The sequence below is a fragment of the Perognathus longimembris genome, chromosome 12 (assembly GCF_023159225.1).
Source record: "Perognathus longimembris pacificus isolate PPM17 chromosome 12, ASM2315922v1, whole genome shotgun sequence".
In the NCBI taxonomy this organism is placed as follows: Eukaryota; Metazoa; Chordata; class Mammalia; order Rodentia; family Heteromyidae; genus Perognathus; species Perognathus longimembris.
The window spans coordinates 23,345,409-23,367,873 of NC_063172.1; the positions used below are offsets into that span (position 1 = coordinate 23,345,409).

A 22,465-nucleotide genomic window follows, 5' to 3' on the forward strand; every position below is an offset into this window, starting at 1 on the left:
GAATCAATTTTATTCCTAATCAAGTAAGAACAGTGAAACCATTTCTATTTGTTTTCCCCATAGTGGAGGACTGAACTTGGGGCCTCAACTTGCCAGGCAGGCAGGTGCTCTTCTGCTGAGCTAAATCTCCAGCCCAGTGAAAACATTTCTAAACTTTCCATTTTCATTATTATCTTGCTGTGTTTTTTTTGAGATCTTTTTTATTCCAGTGAAAACTTGGAAATGAAATCTGATTTGCTGGTTAGTTTTTTTTTTTTTTGAATTTTAATCCACATCACCAAATATGGCTTCTTCCATTTGTAATTTTGGTACCTCTTAAACACATTTTCAGCCAAGTCTAACACTCCCATATCAAATTGAAAATCTCACACTTTAGCTTTTGCCAATCTTCTGTTAAGTAGATCAATTCTACCATTTACTGTAAATGGAATAAAAGAGAACTGGGGGTGGTGGCTCATGCCTGTTAATCCCAGCTATTTGGGAGGTATAGGCAGATAGAGTGCCTTCCAAGACTGGACCAAAGCAAAAGTAAAATCTTATCTGAAGGATAAGTAAAGCACAAAGGGTTGGTTGGGGCAAGATGGAAGAGGGTAATAGCTCAAATGATAGCAAGTGTATGGCCCCAAGTTCAATGCCCATTACATCAATCAATCAATCAATAAATACTTAAATCAATAAAATGAAGAGGGATAAAGGATAGTTTTATGTGTGTTCTATCTAGTTATGGACAGCATGCAACATGTCAGGTATTTCCCACATTGCTAACATACCATCATCTGCCAATAGAACCATGCCAACAAGTCCTGCTCCATCCATGTCACTCCCTCAGACACCACAGGCATTGCAATTCCAGCCAAATGGGCTTCCCAATGAATGCTGTTTACTAGCTTTGCTCGTCCTCTGTTCAAGGCTATTTTGCTTATGTTAGGTTTACCACTCTTTTTAGTTCTCTATGAAAAAAAATCACACTTATTCTTTTAGAAAACCAAGGGAAATGGTAAACCTTTAGTGGCACAGATGTGACATCTTAAGGTTTGTTTATATTAATAACAGTTTTTTATTTTCCAGTTAGTTTAAAATTCCTTACAAACAGAGCTCTTCCTTTATTTGTATTTATGTGCTCTGGAACTATTTTAAAAATCAAGTTGGTTCCCTCTTAGAATCTCTACAGCATTCTGTTGACAAGATGATCAGTTTCATTTCTGCAGCTGCTCTTCCATTACTGGCCTGCCCTACTCATAGCTGAGATAGATCTGTCCTAATGGAACCGGTCCAATCAGGTTCTGCAGCTGGGCACTTGTGTATTGCTTGGAGAGCAGAAAGCTTAGGCATAGGAGGTTCCTGAGTTTATGTTTTCTGGTAACTCACAGCCACTCCCTCTGTGCTATTGCTGATTCCCAGGGATGCTCTTCTGGTACAGATCTGGGTTCCAACTTCCTTTACATTCCACAGGGTACACATCACTTTCTTATCTCATTTGAGAAATTTAACATAAATTCATCAATAACTAAATACACATATGCAATGAAAAGGCTTTCTTTCTTTTTTTTTTTTTCCTCAAGAAGCCTCTGCCTTAGGTAAAATGACCTGAGTAAAGGAAATACTAAGGGCCTGGCAACCTGCTTGAGATGCTAGGAAAGGGGGAAAATATAAAGTATAAAATTGTATTTATGTTTTGAGAAAAAAAACCTTACCCAAACAAAAGGCTGATAGGTTGGCCTTGGAATGTCAACATTTATAAAAATAACGGACAAGTCAAAATTAGAGATGTGGTCAGCTATCCAACAAACATGGTTGCAGAGACTGGATAGTTCTAAGCAATATGACAGAGGCAATGAATACTGGCAGATGAGCTCCTTTAGTAACTAGCAATATCAGGAAATGTCAACAAGAAGACAGCAAACATCAGAAAGACTTAGAGAGGAAACAAGGTTGGGACTTGCATATTAGACGCTGGCTTTCTGGAGGGAAAATGGCACACAGGTAGGACCTTTGCCCTAGAGAACAGAACTTGGGGGCAAGCTTCATAATAGATGGTCCAATAAGGAATAGCACAACCAGCACCTATTAGTCAATAAGCGATTCCAAGATTAACCCTGTCCAGAAACAAGGCTGACTTCTTGGCTGGGTATGCTGAGTTTCTGAGCTAGCAGGCTATGGTATTAAATTTTCTTCTCTAATAGAAGAAAGGAAGATGTTGAGTCATAAGTTTCAGGTAGGTCTCAACACTAGTCTGCAAAAGAAATCTGAGTTGCCCCAGGAGTAGGGAGTGGAGGGAGAGGAGAAGGTGAGGAAAGTGAGTCCGACAGGCCATTAAACTAGACTTTGGATGCACCGGATTGGAAAAAGACCCTGGCATAAAAATTACTCTTCATATACTTTCCCACACATGGATACTATGAACATGTTGACCAAAATAAAAATAGCCTACTTTTATTTTTTTTTAAAGCCCACCACTTACATTTCCTTCTCAAAACCTCAATTGCCACATCCAGAGGAAAGAATGCCTTATATACTAAAAAAAAAAAATAGAGTGATGCTAGCATTCTGATAATGACTCTTTGTGAAGTCTCATGAACAGAAAGCCCATTTTCTGGGAGGATCAGAGCGCGGGTCATGGATGGTTGCCAGTTTGACCATCATTAGTCAGGAAACACTAAGTTAGGATACTCTGCTTAACCTTCTGTTGAGCAACCATGACTGTTGCAATGAAAGCCATTGAATGTTGTTCAGTGACTCAGAAGCATACAGACTCATAAGCATACAGAGTGATCTCTGTTTAAATCTATAGCACATTCTGCACCGTAAACGTATTCTCTTAAACTACTCTTTCATCCTGGTACCTCAAAATTTCCAGTCCATCTGCAAAGTGCTCCATGTTACGTTCAAGGTCTTCCTGCAGAGGAGCTTCCCAACTTACACTGATTTCACCAATTTAATCTTCTTATAATAGTTTTCACTTTAACCTGTTTCCAGAATATATCAAGTTATTCATTCAAATCAATCAGCTCCTTCTATTCAGACTACTGAAATAAACTTTTGTCTTTGAGATATCTAACTCTTGCCATCTTTTGAGGTCTAGATTCTGTTTCATTTCCTCCAAGAACATTTTCCAATAACATTTGCCATGACTTTCCTTCCTTTTAACATCTAGCTCTAAACATTTCAGACAAAGTGACCATTTACCTAACACCTACTTTTCCTTTTTTTCTTGTTATTGAATTCTTGGTAGCTTTTCATTGGAGCAAGTGATCAAGTGAGATGTAAGTGAATTTCTGGGAAATGTTTTTCTAATGTTGACATGGTACCACATTTTTCCCAAGTCTGTCTCCCTCCCTCCCTCTCTCCTTCCTCTTTTCTTCCTTCCTTCCTTTCTCTCTTTCTTTTTCTTACTTTCTTCTTCCTGCACAAGAATTGGCTGGAGATAGAGAGGTCACCTTGTGTCTATAAGATGATCAAAGGAATAAAAACTGAGTGCTAAGGATGGCAGAGCAGAAAAAAAGCAAATTCAGATATTGATACCATCATGGAGCTACTCTACTTCTACTGCTTGTCTGTTCTTCTCTTATATGGGAAAAGTAAGACCCTATTAAATGATTCACAGTATGTTCCCAGATGATAGGTTCAGTTCTGCAAATTCCTGTTTAGTTCTTCTATGTATTTTGAATCACAAATCAAATTTTATTTTCCTGTAGCTTTTAATTTTTATTTTTGTGCCAATCCTGGGGCTTGAATTCAGGGCCTGAGCCCTGTCCTTGAGCTTCTTTTGCTCAAGGTTAGTGCTCTACAATTTGAGTCACAGCACCACTCTCAGCTTTTTCTGAGTAGTTTATTAGAGGTAAGAGTCTCATGGATTTTCCTGCCTGGTGTGGTTTCGAACCACGATCTTCAGATCTCAGCCTCCCAAGGAGCTAAGATTTCAAGCCACCAGTGTCTGGCTTTTATCTCTGACAATATTCTCTCTTCAAATTATATATTAACTCCTTATCTATATGTATAACCTAGTATGTATTTCATTAATATTCTTGTTAGATATCATTTGAATTAGTGCAAATGGTGTTGAGGTTAACCATTAATCAACGGGTAATTATATAACCTAGTGAACTGTGTCCTACATTGTTGACCAGTTAGCTACTAGGGAAGTTTGAGTTTTGAAGTAGTATCATTATGACACTACAAATCAGATCCTTGTAATGAAATTTTAAATAAAAATGATAGCTGAATCAGTTACATTTCAGAACCTACATTTTGAATTTTCTTTTATTTTATGGCTTGAGAAATATTTACACTTTTGACTGACAGTGAAAAGGTATAGAGGGCTGGGAGTGTGGCTTACTGGTAGGGTGCTTGCCTAGCATGCATGAAAACCTGGGTTCAATACCTCAGTATGACATACACAGAAAAAGCCAGAAATGGTGCTGTGGCTCAAGTGGTAGAGTGCTAGCCTTGAGCAAAAGAAGCTTAGTGCCCAAGCCCCAAGTTCAAGCCCCAGGACTGGTACAAAATAAAATAAAACAAAACAAAAAGCAAGAAAAAAGAAAAAGTGTAGATAATTAGATGATAAGAGTTAGGAAATCTTAAAATACCCATTATTTAAAGTGTATCTTAGTAAACTAGTTATCATCAGATGCATGATAAAATACCCTGGGGAAGCTTCAGTAATACATTCCTGTTGGAAATTAAAAGGAATTTTCTTTCTATCACTTTGGAAAAAGCCATCCTTTTAATTAGTGAGGTCCAAAAGAACTGGTATTCTGGATAGTCAATGAATTGCCCATATGAAATTAAATTTTCCAAGAATGATGACATCGTGTAATGGAGAGGAAAATGAAAATCATTACTGAAGTATCAAAGGAAGACTGTGTGAAGTATCAAAGGAAGTGGAGGCAGAAAGAAGATTTGTAAGGGATAATATCAATAAGTTTGTATTTATATCAAGTATATTTGTTAAAATACTATGTTGTTACAGTTTTGGTTTGTTACACCAAGAAATTATTTACAAAGCTATTAGAATTTTTCCAAATCAATGGGAATGGATATATACCGGATTCATCTGTCTTTACTTTCAGTGAAGCCATCTACTCCTGTTGGGTTCTTAATAGCTTGTTAAGGGTTTAATCTCAATAGCAGATGATAGCCTTATCTAGATGAAAGGAACATCTTCTCTTCCTCTTATAAAACCACCTAGAAGTCTAATTGGGCGCTGTGGTACTTAAGAGTTGGAAGGAGACATATTTACAGGATACCTGCATTTGGGGAAAAAGCTGATATGACAGGCACAAAGAATTGGAGGGAAAAGTACTTAAATACTCCAAGTTTCATTTTATTGGGGTGCACCATGGATCTTAATGGCAAACAAAGACTAGTCTTTCCTAAGTCAGCAGCTTACAATTAGAAGAGCTGGTTACAAAAGTGCAGGAACACGTGACGGCGGGTTGAGACTCTAGTCCAAACTACCTCATACAGCTCTCTGGTTCTTAGAAGTCAGCCAACTCAATTTACTTACATTTGGCTTCCACTTTCAAAAATGCATACATTGGATGACACAATCTGTTATATTAGATTTACTAATATTCTACAGTGACACAGCAAAGAGCAGGCCAAGTATCTCACACACTTCAGATTTATGGCCAGTGATTAATCTTGTAAAAAAAAATGAATTGCCACCAAACGTGGAGGTATGGGGGGAGGGACAAACAGCTTCTTTCCCAAAGAGAAGAAGAAATACAATCCACTCATTTGGTAGATGAGTCTTTCTTCTAACATCCTCTCTCTTTTATGGGAAAAAAAAGAGAATCTATAAAACTCCAAGCACACCTAATAGTCATCCTCTTCCCAGATAACTTAGTGGGTACAGCTGGCAGACTGTTTGCCCTCTCACCATAAGAACATCAGCAAATTGCACTGGTCCTCACCAGAAGAAATGCAATGTTCTTGCACTGGGACTTTCCAGCAGGAAGATAGCTTCTATGGTTGGCAGGCTCTAACTGACACTCACAAACAGGTCCAGTTTGAAAGATGAGGATTCAGGATGCAGGGAACAACATATTTTTCTCATTATTTTTATTCATATTTAGACGTTTGGGGAAAAATATAGAGAAATGTCCCTGGAATTAAATCTCAATTGAACTATAAGAACCATCCCTGAAAGTCTTCTGTCATTCTTTTTTCTTTGTATTTTCTTGGACTAAGAAGGGGGAAAGGAAATGTACTCTTTTTCTACTTAGAGGAAAATGAATAGATTTCATTTGGAGGAGAAGGGCTGATAGTAGTCAGTCTTCATCTCTACAAACCCATATTCATACTGTATTTCTGCTGTTAATCTCCCTCGCACTCATCACCTTTGAAAAATATAGGCGCTGCCTTTTCTGAACTCGTATTGTCTTATAGCTTATTGCTTTTTTGTTATTTCTTTTTGAGTTTTAATGTAAAAATTCAAGAGCGTCTTGCTTCACTGGCTTTTCATGGAAGAAAACATTTCCTTTGCAGCTTGGAATTAAAAAATGCAACCAGTGGAGTTGTTTTCCTTTTCCTTCCTCCAAAACCAAGAAACATATTTTTCTTTCTGCACTGAGGCCATTACTAAACTATCAGATGACCAGTTGGGTCCTGAGACTGAGATATTTATAGTCTGTAAATATTTTTATGGTGGCAGTGGTGAAGAGAGGGTAGTCTCCCCTATACACACAGACTGCCTTATGATTTTAATTTTTTAACATCTAAAAGCAATATCCATTTCTCCTGCAATGAGGAAAAAGCAATTTCAGTCTCAGCCTGAAAAAGCTATAGTGATGCTTTTAAATTACATTCTCACATATTACAGATGCATGGCAAATTAGGCAGATCATGGGTGTTGCTTCTTTTTAATATAAAATGTAGATATTAATAGGAAAAATAGGTTTATAGAAACTGACAGTATTATATTTCAGATATTGTATTTTTTTGAGTCAGATTAATCTGAGAACATCTAATCCTAAAACCAAAGGAATTTAGGAGTAAGATAAACAAATATACTATGCCTCTAAAAGTTCCTGCTTCTATGTGGCAAGGGTCACACATACTGTTACCCAAGGCAAGTTGCGTGGCCAAGACTGATGTCAATGGGGCAGGAAAATGTGTTCCTCCCACATGAGGTCACTGCAGGTTCCATGGCAATAGGTGAGATCATTACTCTAAAAGAAAGGGGAAGCAAAATATTTCGAACTGCAGCACCAGGAGCAACTCCCATAAGCCCATCACCAGCCATTCTAGGAAGCTTTTAACCTCCAAACAACACGAGGAATTCAATCAAGACTCAGGATAAGGCATCTATCCAGATTTCCTTCCTCCTGTTATGTGGTGTGAACTTAGGGTATTTTTAAACATTTCATATTTTCATATAGCACAGAAAAACTAGAAGGGACAACATTCTAAAAGAAAAGCTTTCTAACAAAGCCCATAGATATAGACACATACAATCTCCCAGATAGAATTTAACATTTTAAAGTTTTCCTCTCTATTATTATTAATTATTGAAATCATAGGGGTTGAACCTATAATAGGAGCCTCACATGTTAAGCAAGTACACTGCCATTGAGCAATGTCCTTATCTTCCCATTATTCTTTTTCATTGTTGAATTCCAACCTTTCTTCTCCCTCCTGAGCAAAGGTACATGCTTTCTTCATTTTTTTTTCATTTCATAAACTCATTACTTCAGTCAATATTAATTCCTTGATAGGTCCAAGATGCTGTTAAGACATGTACTATACAGAGAATAAAACAATTCTACTAAATACATCATCATTCTTTTTTTTTTGCCAGTCCTGGGGCTTGAACTCGGGGTCTCAGCACTGTCCCTGAGCTTCTTTTGCTCAAGGCTAGCACTCTATCCCTTGAGCCACAGCACTACTCTGGCTTTTTCTGTTTACATGGTGATGAAGAATTGAGCCCAGGGTTTCATGCATGCCAGGCAAGCACTCTACCCCTAAGCCACATTCCCAACCCCTCGTCATCATTCCTTATAGCTCTGAAACCCTATGATTTCTTGCTCCTCAAAGCACAAAAAATTGTAATAGACACAAAATACATAATACCAAGTAAAATATTTAAAGTGTCACATAAGGATAGGTGCCAGAAAAATTCAGCAGAAGGAGATGACTTTAAGGTAGCAATAGATAAATTTCCTTGCCTGAATTTTCATGCTCCTCTTTTAAAATTTGTATTCCCTCTTTCTTGATGGACTTTTTCATTCTCATTCAGATATTTTATCCTTAACACCTAGCCCAAGGTTCTAAATGTAGCTTTTCTTTACTATACTATTGGACCACTTGTTGCAAGTTGCATGTAAGAAAATTTCAATTTGCTTAAGTAAAAAAAAAAAAAGTTAATATTCTGGATTCATAAAATGGACCTGTGCCAGGCATTTAGGTACATGTCTTAGTCCATTTGCTGCTGCCCATACAGAATAGCATAGTCTGGGTAAATGATAGCCAGTGGATGTTTATTTGGCTTGTGGTTTCAGAAGATGTTCAAGATGTCCAAGAGCAATTTGCCAGAATCTGACAAGAATCTCTGTGTTGGGTTACATAAAGCATGGTAAAAGGCACAGGATCTTGCAAGAAACTGAGAAATGATATTGGACCAAACTCATCTTTTTAATTAGGAATTCACTCTTACAAGAATAAAAATTAATGCCCTCATGAGGGTGGAGCCTACACCTAATCGTTCCTGTATACCTCATTTCTCAACGCCTTTACAATAATCATCATGGGTTTTGAAGAGGAAATTCAAACCATAGCAACATAAAATCTAGGCCTAGGATTCTCTACTTACATGTAACCTTTTTGCTTCTTGTAGTTTCAGTCACCTGTGATCAATTACAGTTAAAAGTATCAAATGGAAAATTCTAGCAATAAGCCATTCATATGTTTAGAACTATTCAGAGTACAGCGATAACACCTCACCATCATCTCTTTTTCCAGTGTATCCACACTTTATATGCTACCGACGATTTAATTACTTAGCAATTGTTTTGCAAATCAGACTGACTAGGTATAGGTATCTTAGCACTTGTGTTCCAAATAACCCTTGTTGAATTTTATAATTCTAGTGTACTTCTCAATGAGTTATGCTCTCCATTCCCACATTTCTAAGAAAATAAGCAGCCAAGATTTTTAAGTTGAGCATATATTCTCAGGGTGTAAGTGACTTTTGTGCTTACTTTTCTTCCGAGAATACTGTTTGTCTGTTCCTTGATATACTGGCTTTTTATGGCTCTTTGTATTATATATAACTCTGGTCTATGCTTCATCACACCAGATGCTTGCTTTCTGCTATCTGTCCTACTCTTTCCTCAAAATCTAATTACAGACATGTACAGCTGTAATGAGACAATTAATATATATTTCTCAATGTGCCATTATAGGCCACTATTTTTCTTTCTTAGTATTGAAATTGTAGAATAAGTTGTTTGAAATTTTTCCAAAGTACTACCACTTTAGGCCATTTGCATTCTGGCATATTTTGAGGATATTTAACTTTTTAATATTAAATCATTTCTACCATCTGCAAGCATGACAAAGATTTCTAGGAGATACAGGTAAAGGGTACCAAAATACAAATGATGTTATATGTTTAGAATTTTATTATGTACATGTACCTTATAAAGCATATTCTTAACTTCCCAAGAAAGAATGAAAGGAAGGAAAACAGAAAAAGAAATACCACAGATTCCCCAGTCTTCTAGTCCCCTTTTTAGCAGAATATGGGCATTCTTTTTCTCTCAGAAGTCTGGATAAATTACATCTTTTATTATCCTAATCAATTACTTAATTGATTTAATTATAGTCTATCTTTTACTATACCTTAAAATTGAAAAGTATCACTTAAGTGATAAGAATTTTTAATCAGCATTTTCTCTTTCACTTTTAAATGTAAGCAAATATCCAAAAATGATTAAGTATCAAGTAAATCTTCAAATGTGAAAGATAAACACCAAAACAGGCACAGAGAAAAATGTTTTGAAACAAAAGATTGTATATTCTAAAGAAAAAAATTAGAAAGAAATGAACTCTCGGAGAGAAAGAGAGGGAGAGAAAAGGGAGGGGTCATGGAAAACTCACTTGAACACTTGGAAGATAAAACGGAGAGAATATTTCAGAAAGTAGAAGGGAGAGGGGGAGAACAGATGAAAAATAGGAGAGAAAATATAAGAAAATTAGTAGAATGTCCAGTATTTGAACAAGATGTTTTAAACAGCAAGGAGAGAAAATTAAAGTGAGGAAAATCACTCTGAAAATAACAAGAATATTTTCAGAATGAGTGGGATACATTTTCAGGCTTAAAAAGCCACCTGGCATCTACCAAATTCAATGAAAGATCCACACCAGGCTTCTTTCAGGGCAATATCACACCAGCAAGCTTCTGGAAGTGAGTTGTAAACAGGAACATATGAAGAGGCAATAATTAAAATGGCTTTGGCCTCCTGAAAGACACACTGGAAGATAAAGGCAATATTTACTATTTCAAGATACTAAATAAAAATTATTTTCATCTAGAATTTTATAGCTACCCAATTTTATAGTTCCATTTTCCCTTATTTATTGTCAAAGTGATGTACAGGGAGGTTACAGTTTCATTATAGTTCCATTTTTATACATGCAGTTTTTAAACATTTACCCCTACTTAAAAGTAAAGAAATCAGGAAACTTGTAGAGAATTTCCTACACCAAAACAAAGGACTGCCTAGGAAAGAGACAGTCCCTAGACAAAATCACTGGAGGTCAGAGGAAAAAGGAGTCTAGGAAGATGGAGAAGAAATACACCAGGATGACATGTATCAGAAAATAACTAGTTAAAATTGAAGCATACCAAAGCTTTCAGGAGATGCTATAAGATAAAATTCATGTTCTACCTGGCAGAATGAACACAGTCAGAATTACAGGACCAGAAAACAATTTGGGTTGAGTTTTAGAGAATAGAAAACTCTGCAAAGAAAATAACAATGTGAAAATAGTCACATAAGAAAAAAAAGATGCTTAGGACAGCCACTGTAGTCATAGTTTACCACATGACTCAGCTCTGCATAACATATTTAGTCACAATAATAGAATCACTTTATATTGATCTAACTATATTTGTAGGATGAAAGGATGATGTGTTAGAAGAAATCAGGGGGAAAGGGCATGGATTTTCATTTTTCAGAGTTGAAAATCAATAGGTATTATCAGTCATATCAGTCATGGTTTGATCAGGGACTGGAGTCACTGAGTGTTATAGAACAAGTCTTAGAGTAATTAGATCTTACATACTTCCAGAAGAAACTGAGGAAGTAGTTTCTTTAGAAGGAAAAGATCAGAAGAATCACTTGTGTCTAGGAACCAAGTATATGCAGCTACCAACATGAGAAAGCAATACAGGGATTTGTGAACCAGAGTAAGGAAAACTATTGACTCAACAGGTGCCTCTAAAGTAGGCCAAGTGTCTAGGTAAGTTGTTAGGGCCATCAGTTTGTAAGAATAGCTGGATGTGGAGCAGAGGGTGTGAATTTTAACTGCTTGAGACCCAAGCCAAAATAAAACAGTTACTGAGCCACTGTCTCAAATAAAAAGAATGATGAGATTACACTTGTAATCTTAGCTATAGCAACTCAGAAGGATCAAAGGCTATCCCCAGGCCAAAAAACCCCCCAAACCCTTGAGAACCTCTCTGAAAAACGAGCCAAAGCAAACAGGGTTGGGATGTTTGGCTGTAGTGGTTGAGTGCCTGTCTAGTGAGCACCAGGATCTGAGTTCAATCCCAAACTAAAACAAAAACTTTCGGAATGTCACAATCACTATTTTAGTTCTCCTGACCTCAGAGCAGTCTCACGAAAGTTCTCGTTAGTGAATCCCAAAGCAAAATCATCATATGAGAGAAAATTTAGGAAATATTTAACCCAAGATAAGCCAAACGAAGCACCCAAACAGTCTGGTTATTCACAATCTGCCATCTATTAAACCTCTGTTTCCAAGCAAAGATAAAAGTAAATGTGTGCTTTCTCAAGGCACAATATACTTATTTACACAAACCAAACTGAACTTTCTTACAGATGAGGCCACACAATTTCATATGCCCCTTTATTTGTCCTGGGGTTGTTTAAAATGCATTGCTTGAACTGAATCCCTGATTTCATATGACTTAGTTTACTGAGATATAAGGTTAGATGAAGCTAACACACATTATGGAAACTAGGAGAGGAATATGTGATCAAAACACTGAGGAGTGATATTTCAATCAAATCAGAGCTATTTCTGGCTATTATTTTCTGTGTTTTTGTAACTAGAAATATGATTTTACCTAGGAGTCATAAGTTGGGCAGGCAACTATTTTATTTATGTAACAGAATGACCTTCAGTCTGGCTTACAAGTCTAAGTTATCACGGTAGATAGTCATAGTTCTTCAAGTCCCCGATCTGAGCTAGTTTGAAGCCTCATATTTCCTTTCAGAAGATCAAGTCTCTGGAACAAGCATTCTTCCTCTAAATCTATTTTTCCTGACCTTCCTCAACAGGACCTAGGGCCATTTACTCAGATGACCGTGTTTCTGGCAAGAGTAAACAAGCAGATTTCTGGGGAAGAGTGGATACTAACATTAAACCCATATTGACTTCTTGACACCCCAAATTCCATTATAGGCCTTACCCCAAACACCACCCCAACCCTTATAAAAGCTTATAAAGATTATATTTAATAGAATTTTGGCTTAGATCTGTCACCCAGTAGGCCTGGTCAATCCACCCAATCTACCCCATGTCTATTGTCCTCATTCTGGGGGAATAGAGTGAATATTCTCAGCAGCTAGAAAAGTCCCCATATTACTCTTCTAACCCATAAACACACACACACACATACACACATATGCATACGTACATATACAGTAATATATATTCCGTTATCATTATATACTTGTTCCCATATTGGCCAAAAAAAGTAGCTTATGGAGACACATATAATACTGCAAAGTAAACACATTAAAATAGGTGAGAAAAACAGTAAGGAGAAACTGAGGGTAGAAACAGAAATTGGAGGGGCTGGGATTTAGCTCAGCGGAAGAGCACCTGCCTGTCGAATGCAAGGCCCTGAGTTCAGTCCTCGGCTGTGGAAAAAAAAAATCTATAAAAGAAACATAAATTGGAGCATGAAATGAAGCTAAAAATAAAAGGTCTACCATACACTCATACATTTGCTGAGGATAAGTCACAACTTTGTTGTTGAGCACTAACACATCCATTAAGACTATAAGTTGAAGACAAAGTGTCCAGGAGAGGCATATCTATTTTGGATACTTGCACTGAAAAAAGTGATTTCCTGCTCTTAGGGATTACCTGTTCAATTGTTTATTTCAATTAGCTAAACCACAAACAGATTAGCTGTCACCCACAAGCAGCTGAAAACAGATATCCTGTTCCTATTACTGAAATCTGAGCCTAATTCTTAAACAACTGAGAAACTTTATGTATTTCTTAACTGGTAATGTTTTCTTTCAGCAACCATAACCATAAACCTCCTTCTGCCCCACTATGGCAATGACATATACAACGTCAGCTCAAGAGTTCTGGGCAAAAAGATAATACAAGAGAAAATAGTTTTAAAATATTAGGTTAAAATTTGAGTTTTCTCTGTTGAGCTGGTCAAATTTAGACTGCTTTTTTTTTTTTTTTAAATCAACAAAACTGCCTCCTGGAGTTTGTCCATGAGATGGAGAGGAAATCAAGAAATAGGCCTTATCACATCAGTGTGCAGCAGAGTTCTCAAGTGGCAGAACAGTTTTTAAATTTGGAGGAGTCAAATATTTACACATTTTTCAAATATTACATAAGTGATTATGGCTTTTTAAAACAAGAAATTAGGCTGGATAAGGACTGGTCTGTGACCTTGGTAAAGATCTTTCATATTAATTTAACTACTTCATGCAAGATAAAATAAATGAGCAGACACTTCCTCATGAAACAAGTGAAATGGATATTCAGTTTATATTTAAAGGAAAAAAATACTCTCACTATTGACACAATGACCAAATACCATCATTTGTTCCAAAGCAGTTACAAAATAAATTCTAACCTGAAAAACTGCATACAATGTCAGCAAATAAAAACATTGTGATAAACTTTAAGAATATGAATATCTGATACCATAAAGAACTCAGCTGGGGCACCAGTGGCTCAAAGCTGTAATTCTAGTGACTCTAGTAACTTAGATCTGAGGATTGTGGTTCAAAGCCAGCCTTGCCAGGGGAAAGTCTATGAGGCTCTTATCTCCAAATAACCACCAGAAAACTGGAAGTGGTGCTGTAACTCAAAGTGGTAGAGCACTGGCCTTGTGCAAAAATGCCCAGGGACATCTCCCAGGCCGTGAGTTTAAGCCCCACACCGAATAAAAAAAAAAGTTGAGAACTCTAAATAAATTAGCTGATGAATAACAACAACAAAAAATTGTCCAAATCAACCAAGTCTGTGAACATAAATATATAAGAAAGATTGAGAACATTTTAAATCAATTCTATGCTAGTTTCTATTGTCTAGTCAGAATTTCGTCCATATTTTCAGGTTTTTTTTTCCATAGAAAATATTTATTACCAATCTCTTAAGTGAAAACTTACAGATAACAGTATGGGTAAGATCTTTTCAAACTTTATGAAACCTTGAAAGTTAAGAGTAACTAATTTCACCAAAAATTGTTGAAAAATATCTATACTGTACTTCAAAAACAAGGAATACAGGTGGTAAAGTTGGGGAAATGTTCCAATTCAAATCATAAAACATAATATTGGCATGCTCATAGTCTACCAAACAAAAATAAATGGCCAAGAGCACAACAGAGAAGGCAGCAAATGTTACCTTCAGAGAATTTATGGAAAAGACAATAAAAATGGCTAAAGTGTATTGAAGGCACTTACATTTTCATGTGAAAGTAAAAAAATACTAATTGAAATTTTACTGTGATACCACTTCTGCCTACTAGTATCAAAAATAAAAATAATGTTGGCTGGTATAGAGAGAGATAGGCATGGATTAAAATATGACAGAAAGTCTGTGGAAATCAGTTTGAAGGATCTCCCTTCCTCCCTCCTTCCCCTGCTATACACCCATAACACATGGGCATGTCCAACTGTTTGTTCTAACTTTTCTACCTTTAGAAATTTATAATACAAAGTTAAGTTAAGCATTAGTTACAACAGAAAAGAATAAAGACAATTTATTAGTAGGAAACTGGCTAAATTCAACCAGAAATGAATAATAAAAAATATGTTCTCTTAGATGAAAGGAACAGGAATGTTTTCAGTGATCTTATATAGAAAAACGCTAAAATATATTTTAAAAAAAAGTTAATACAGCTGGGCACCAGTTGCTCATGCTTGTAATCCTAGCTACTCAGGAGGCTGAGGTCTAAGATCATGGTTTGCAGCCAGCCTGGGAAGGTAAAGTCATTTAGATTCTTAGAGCCAATTAATCACAAAGATCCGGATGTAGAACTGTGGCTCAAGTGTTAGCTTGAATAAAAGTGTTTCGGGACAATTCAAGCCTCAGTGCTGGCATACACCAAAAAGTTAATACAACATCAACTAGCTGCATCAAAGAAAGAAGAAAGAAATATATTTCATTTGTACATGTATTTACATGCACACACCCAAATGCATACATGCATATATATGCATACACACATTTGATTCAAAAATACAAATGTCTTTGGAAGTCTTCTCAAAACCTCTTAACCTCCTAAATTTATACAAAAAGAATTCTTGGAAGGAAGACTAGCTGCCTGAGGAGGGATGTAAGAGGTGAGAGGAACTTTTCTACTCATGCTCTTTTATAAGGATGGAAAATTAATGCTATTTAAATGAACTATGTCTCAAAACAGTAGGCTACAAAACACATTCCTCCTCTGTGGAACTTATTCCTTCCTCCCTGCCCTCAGCTAACCTCATCTATCAACAATGAATTCAGGAGAGCCAGTCTCATCAGTCTGCTTCTCTGTAAACAGACTTCGGGCACATGCCTATTTACAAAGCTAGTTTACTGAAACCACCATATAAACTCAATTTGAAGAAAAAGACCATTGAATTTTCGACACTGGAGAAACTGTGAACTCTGTCTCCATACCAGCACATTCTTAGTTTAGCAATGAAAGGAAGCAGAAATATGGGACTGAAGTTAATGATAGTTTAGGATGCACTGGGGGTGTATTTTCTAGTAGCAAAACCATTCTTGGGTTCTTGAAATCAGGAAAAATGTTCAGTGAAATGCCAAAGGGAAAAAAATCTGCATTACAAGCAAATAATGTCAGAGATAAAGCATGGGATTTCACCTCCACAACAAATGGTGACAGATCTTTGAAGATCAGGGAGGTCCTTATAAAGGACAGACAGACAAGAGTGAAAGAAGGAAAAAGGCATTTTCTCTTCTTCCAGAGCCTACCCTTGTCTTATTAAGCAGAATCATCCATGTGCTGCAGAAATGCTGCTTTTAAAATTCCTTTTTATAAATTAAATTTAGGGGTTAATTAAACTGAAAAGTATGTTTGGTCAAAACAATGCCGACTGTACAACCTGTAGTTTTTCTTTGGACCATTAAGGTTGAAATTGGCCTATACTGTTAACTTCAGATGACAGTAGCTCTCTTTCCATAGAGAAACTTTCACTCATGGGAGTTTGACCTTATACTCGTTAACACTCAGACACCAAAGAAAACTTTTCTTAAAAGAGACAAGGGAGAATTTTGTCATATGCCAGAACTTGATAGAGGTGAAAAGGAATTTGAGATCCACAGAATTGCCTAAAATGACCCATGTGGCTAATGGTAATGATAAGTTTGCTTACGATTTTTCTCGGGGAGGAGAATGGGAGAAACAAAGGAGGGGATAATACTGTTTTTTAAAAAAGTGTACTCATTACCTTATTTATGTAATGAACCATACTGTACTTCACCATTACACAAAAAAAGATTGCATAGTTTTGTCGTTCAATATTTGAAAAACACTGCTAACCATTGATCTGAAATGGGTCCCAATACTTATCAGGAAGGCAAGAACTTATTTAGAAATTTCTTTGTTTCCCCCATAAATTTCACTCTTTCACATATGCAATATTTTTGTTATGTGCATTTGTTGGGGGAAAATTGGTGTTTCTGACATTGAAGAGATAACACAATGGAATTGCAAGTCCTTTTTGCCAAATGCTAGGTCAACTCCTTACAATGAAATATTTCCAATCACCTATGATAGCAATCAAGGACTTAGAAAAACAGATCCATTGTTTCTGCAATGTGTTTTGTCAACTCTTTTGGGGCTGGGTGCCCCCACTTTGGGTGCACGCACAAAGAGAATAACATCGGAATTCCTAGTATGTATATATTGCTATGCAAAACTGGTGCCTATAAAACAGTTATGGCTAAGTAGGCAATAATGGAGTAACAACCAAATATGGCAGTTTATATATGGTTATTCTAATTTGCTTGTCTCAGCTCAAATGTCTGAATCTCTTTGAAATGCAAGACAGATAGGAGGAAACTTAGGTAGTATAAAATATCATGCAATGCAATACCTGAGAGTTTATCTAGAGAGACAGCCATACTGCCATACTGCTTAGCATACTGTTTAGCAGCATGAATTATTTTAACTAACGAATTAAGACATTCTTTCCTACAGTAGTGAGTGCCCCACAAATTACATGAGAATGAGATTTTTAGCATTCAATAAATTTAATGTAACACTTTATTAATTAGAATATTTCCCCAGGCCCACCTACCAAAAATTTAACACAAGAGACTTTGGAAGTGGGAGGAGATTAAATATAAGAAACATTTCAGCCGGAAATCCTACCTACTGAGGTCTAGAAGATCACAGTTTGAGGCCAGCCCTATCAGAAAACATTGCTGGACTCTATCTCCAAAATAAGCATCAAAAAGTAGGGCTGGAGGCATGGCTCAAATTGGTAGAATACCAACCTAGCAAGAATTAGGCTCTGAATTTGAACCCTAGTATCACCACACCTTACACAAATAAAAAAAAATCAGTGGAAAGTGAACTTTTCTCTAGAGAATCAAGATCCTAATTTCTTGAGTATCACATGTTTTTTTCTTTTTACGAGTTTCCCTGAAGGGAAAACATTGTCAAACAATAACAGTTGTGAGCATAAACACAAGTTGTTGGAAACAGTCCTCTCATTCCGAGTGTGCGTTTTAATTTTAGCCTCTCACAGATCTGCTGAAGTTTGCTTTCAGATATTCCTATAAAACAAAGCCAAGATGTAAATTAAAAAGTGGCAGAGGTGTGGCTTCTGGCGGGCTGTGGTTCAAGTTGAAATCCTGCTTGTCAAAAGCAGCAGTCTCAGCCTGGAGCTTGGAAAGAAAAGTCTAGAAGTCATCAGCAGTGCGTCGTTAGATCCTCCTGCAGGAAAGCTGGAGTCGGGATTGGAACTGACCCCAGTGTGCCAGCGAACGCCTTGGGCGTGAACGCGGGGCTCCAAGGGAGTCTAGCAAGGTCAGGGGGTGCCCTGGCCCTAACTACCCTTTGGTTTAGTCTCTCGCCTCTTAGAAAGGATGACGAGGGTTTCTAGTGGTTAGGTTTCTTGTAGGCTGTCAGCGCTCTTTAGGACCTCAGGGAAACCCGAGTGTTTCTGGCTTTAGGACCCAGGAACTCTGAGGCAGCCAGGGTTTAGATGCTTGGTCCACAGCACCACCTACTTATAGACGCATCCCAGGCTTTGCTGGTCCGCATCTCCATTGGGAAGTGAGCTCGCCACATCCTTTCGGCCTCCCGGGAGCGCACTGCCTCCCACTATCTGCCTAGGGAATCGTGAAGCGAGTGCATCGTGGAGAGAGTCGGGGTACACGGCCCGACTGGCTGAGATCGCCGGGAGCCGGCTCACCCCTGGCCCGGGGGTCGCCCTAGCGGGCGGAGACGCAGCATCCCAGCGGCGGGGTGCGCTCGCCCAGCCTCGCAGCTGCCCCGGCGCCTCCAGCCTCGGGGACCCTCCTGGCACTCCAGCTCTGCGGTGGCTGCCAGGATCCCCGAGCTGCGGCGAGGAGCTCCCAGCGGGTGTCTGCAAACTTTTCCCGAGCCCACGTGCAAAAGAACCGGCTCGCTTCCCGAACCCGGGATGGAGCCCCGCGCCTAGCCGAGCGGTGCTGCCCGAGACTCAGCGTGCACGGTAGGTACGGGAGGTGGCGACCCACACCTGGCAGCCACAGCCGCGACGCTCCCAAGGGTCCCAGTCTTCCCTGGGAACCCGCGATCTCCGTGCTTTTGCAACTCTTGCCCGTCAGCGGAGCTCCCACACAAACGCCCTTTCCCCGGGGTCGGAATCCGCAGCTAGCTCGGCGGAGGTTGCTCATTCACTGATTGTGATCACCTTCTTCTCCAGGTCATCTGTGGCTGTGCCGGCTGCACTACCGTGCTCCGTGGTTCGTGCCAGTCAGTGGGGGTTTTCTTCTTCCCTCCCTCCCTACTTTAAATCCAGACGCGCGAAGGCGCAGGTTCCTCTCCCCCCCCCCCCGCCCCCGCCCACCCCTCTTCTCCCGATCTCCCACCCAACCCTGTGTCTTTCTCTCTCTCTCTTCCTCTCCGGGCGCCCCAGGTTCCTCGGTGGAGAGATGCTAATCGCGGGGGCCTGACCATCGCAGCCGCAGCACCGGTGGCGACTCTCCCTCCCCGAGTTCCCCCCCACCCAAGCCCGGGCGGCCGGCGCGCGCCATCTCCACGGATCACTCCCGGCAGTTCACCTGACTTAGAGAGGCGCCTCTCTCCCCCAGCCCACCGTCCCGATGCAGTTTCGCCTCTTCTCCTTTGCCCTCATCATTCTGAACTGTATGGATTACAGTCACTGCCAAGGCAACCGATGGAGACGCAGTAAGCGAGGTGGGTCTCTGCCCGAGGCGCGTGGGCTTCTGGTTGGGGGTCTCGCGGCGCTCACTCGTGCCTGGGCTTCGGGTGGGGTTGGGGGGACTCAGACGGCTCGTGTTTACCAGTCCAGCTGTTCCCACTCCCTACTTTGCGAGGTTCTGGAGATCTGCAGAAAGCGCTGGTCTCTTCAGCACCCCAGTAGGCACCGCGAGTCAGAGTGAGAGAGGCGCGGAGGGGAGCCCCCAAGTTCTGGCTTTGCAAATGCTCAGGGCTATGTCAGGTGGTCACCCTCTTCCCCGAGCGCTGTGGGGTCTCCTGAACTCTTACTTCGATCCTATTTCTTATCAGGCATACATTTTTTTCTTTCTTTTCTTATTCTTTTTTTTTTTTTTTGTCCTCTTAACCATCCCTTCCTTCACGAAGTCCATGTGTCTTTCCATTCCATAACCACGTGCGCCCCAAATCCTGGCCCCAGATCACTTTAGACGTGGTGTGTGTGTGTGTGTGTGTGTGTGTGTGTGTGTGTGTGTGTGTGTTTGGGGGTGTTGGGAAGAGTACCCAGTTGAGCGGCAGACCTGCGTTTCCAGGAAAAGAGCAACATTGATTTCTCTCTCTGTGTCTTTCTCTCTCTCCTTTTTCCTGGAACCTGAGACGCGATAGGAACTTTCTGAATTAAGTAGCAACTCGGGCAGCAGCTTTCTGGGGAAGTGCTCTGCTCCTCTGAAGAGTGATTTTTTTTTTTTTCCTTTCTTAAATAGGCCTCACGTTGTTCTTTGCTTTCTGAAAAGCAGCACTTTCAGAAAAGGGTGTTTGCGCTCAATGAAATTCACTTGCGGCTTTTTAACCGCTTGCTTCGCCATCACTTGGGTGCTCAGTGGAGAAGGCTTGATGGAAGCCTCCAGAAAGATTTCAGAGAACTCGCCTTCCTGCGGATTGAGTGTGCGCTGCAGCCGGGCTGCAGCTCATCTAACTGCCTTTTCGGGTCTAAGCCGCGAGACACAATTAGGGCTCCCGGGGGATTTCAACATAAACCACACCACACACGCCTTCCCCCTTGAATTACCCGCGCTGGGAACATGCGCAGCGGCGCGCGGCACCTACCTGCCCAGGGCTGTTGGTCTTCGTCCTGCAGTCTTGACTTTTGCACAGTTGGAATTTATCGCGAGGTTCATAAATCTAGATTATTTTTGTATGTGCATGTGACATAGTTGTCTCTAGTTGTGATGTGATTTGTTTACAATTCCTTTTATGGAATCTCTGGCCCAGATGGAAAGTGCCTTTTTGAACCATGGTTTTTTTTTTTTTTTAATGTTTTTTTAAGGAGGCCCTGAAGCTATTCTCACCTAGAAGCAGCATTAGAGGGTGGTGCACTCACTCCAGGGCAGAGTTCAGGGTAACTGTCTCTGTGCCATTTCCCATGCAGCCTCTGTCCTCCATAGGTATCTGTGGCTTAAAAAAAACTATATAACCCACGCACCCTGACCCTCACACCTCCTTCTGTGTCTCTTATTTCTGACATTTGCAAAATGCTGCTTATTTGCAGAGATTATTTTATGTGAATACCAAAAAACACTATGCAAAAACAAAACTAAACAAACCACAGAGACATTTCTCTCCCCCCCCCCCCCCAGACCAGGAGAATTTGATAAGTGCCTTGTTGATGTGCCACCTTCTCTTCCCTCACCCCTCCCACCTGGCTCCTTTCTCCACCCCAGTATTTTCTTTCCAGGTATTATGTGGCAGAGTTGATCATTTCTTTTTTTTCTTTTTTTAAAATTATGCTGTGGTCAGAAGTGTTTGGAGACGCTCTCTCCCTTAAAAACAGAACAAAAGAAAACAAGACCCCATGCTGTAGTCAATTTAGTGGGGAGCAAAACACCTGAAGTGCTAAAAGTTTGCCACATATTGAAGTCTCTAAAATGCCCTGGAAAATTCTTGTTTACTACCTGACTTGTGAACTGGATGATGGATTTTTTTTTAATCCACACTGTGGTTGAGTGGAGAAGAATCAAGCACATTGTTTTAATAGAACTTAATACAGAGATGCACTTCAGTGGAGAATGACATTACAGCACTCCTGCGGCCAGAAGGAATACTGCAAGCAATTTCTCCACAAGGCTATCTGTAAGGTTCTGCTGTACTTTTCTTCTTAGATATCTTAAGAACCTATTATTTCAAAGCTTGCTTGAGCAAAATCTCTTGTAGCAATTACCATCTACATAGCCAGGCACGGCATTTAGGAACCTCATTCCATAGTGTGCAAGAATAACTTTTGCCCAACCTCCCTTTCCATCTCATAAAATTCTACTGCTTTCATGTACATGTAAATGAGTAAGACTGTAAAAAAATTCTAAGTATATTTGCTGTTAATTTTCTTCCACCCTCTCTACAGATGTCTCTTCCCAAATCCCAAGTTTCTGGCTAAAATAACCCCAGTCCTTAAAAGTGACTACACTATCTGTGCCAACAAAGGGTGTACTGTGTTTTTAATTAAAAGTGGAACTACTTAAAGGGCTGGCTAGACAGTACATGGTGATAGTAGCTATTCTGCTTTGCAAGGAAGCTTAAGGACTGTGTTGTGAGATTATTGAAATGAATAGAGATCTA

The 22,465-nt window shown here is 39.3% G+C and overlaps 1 protein-coding gene across 4 annotated transcripts in view; it reads left to right on the forward strand.

Moving 5' to 3' along the window:
- Window positions 1-19,779: 19,779 nt before the first annotated feature.
- Window positions 19,780-22,465, forward strand: part of Rspo2 (R-spondin 2) — a 128,369-nt gene continuing 125,683 nt past the window's right edge. For 2 of the 4 annotated variants that reach the window (XM_048358776.1, XM_048358777.1), the window contains exon 1: window positions 19,780-19,873. In XM_048358776.1, the coding sequence (XP_048214733.1) occupies window positions 19,780-19,873 (94 nt within the window). Of the gene's footprint in view, window positions 19,884-22,465 lie in introns of all 4 variants that reach the window. The other 2 variants (XM_048358773.1, XM_048358774.1) reach the window with 2 other exon arrangements.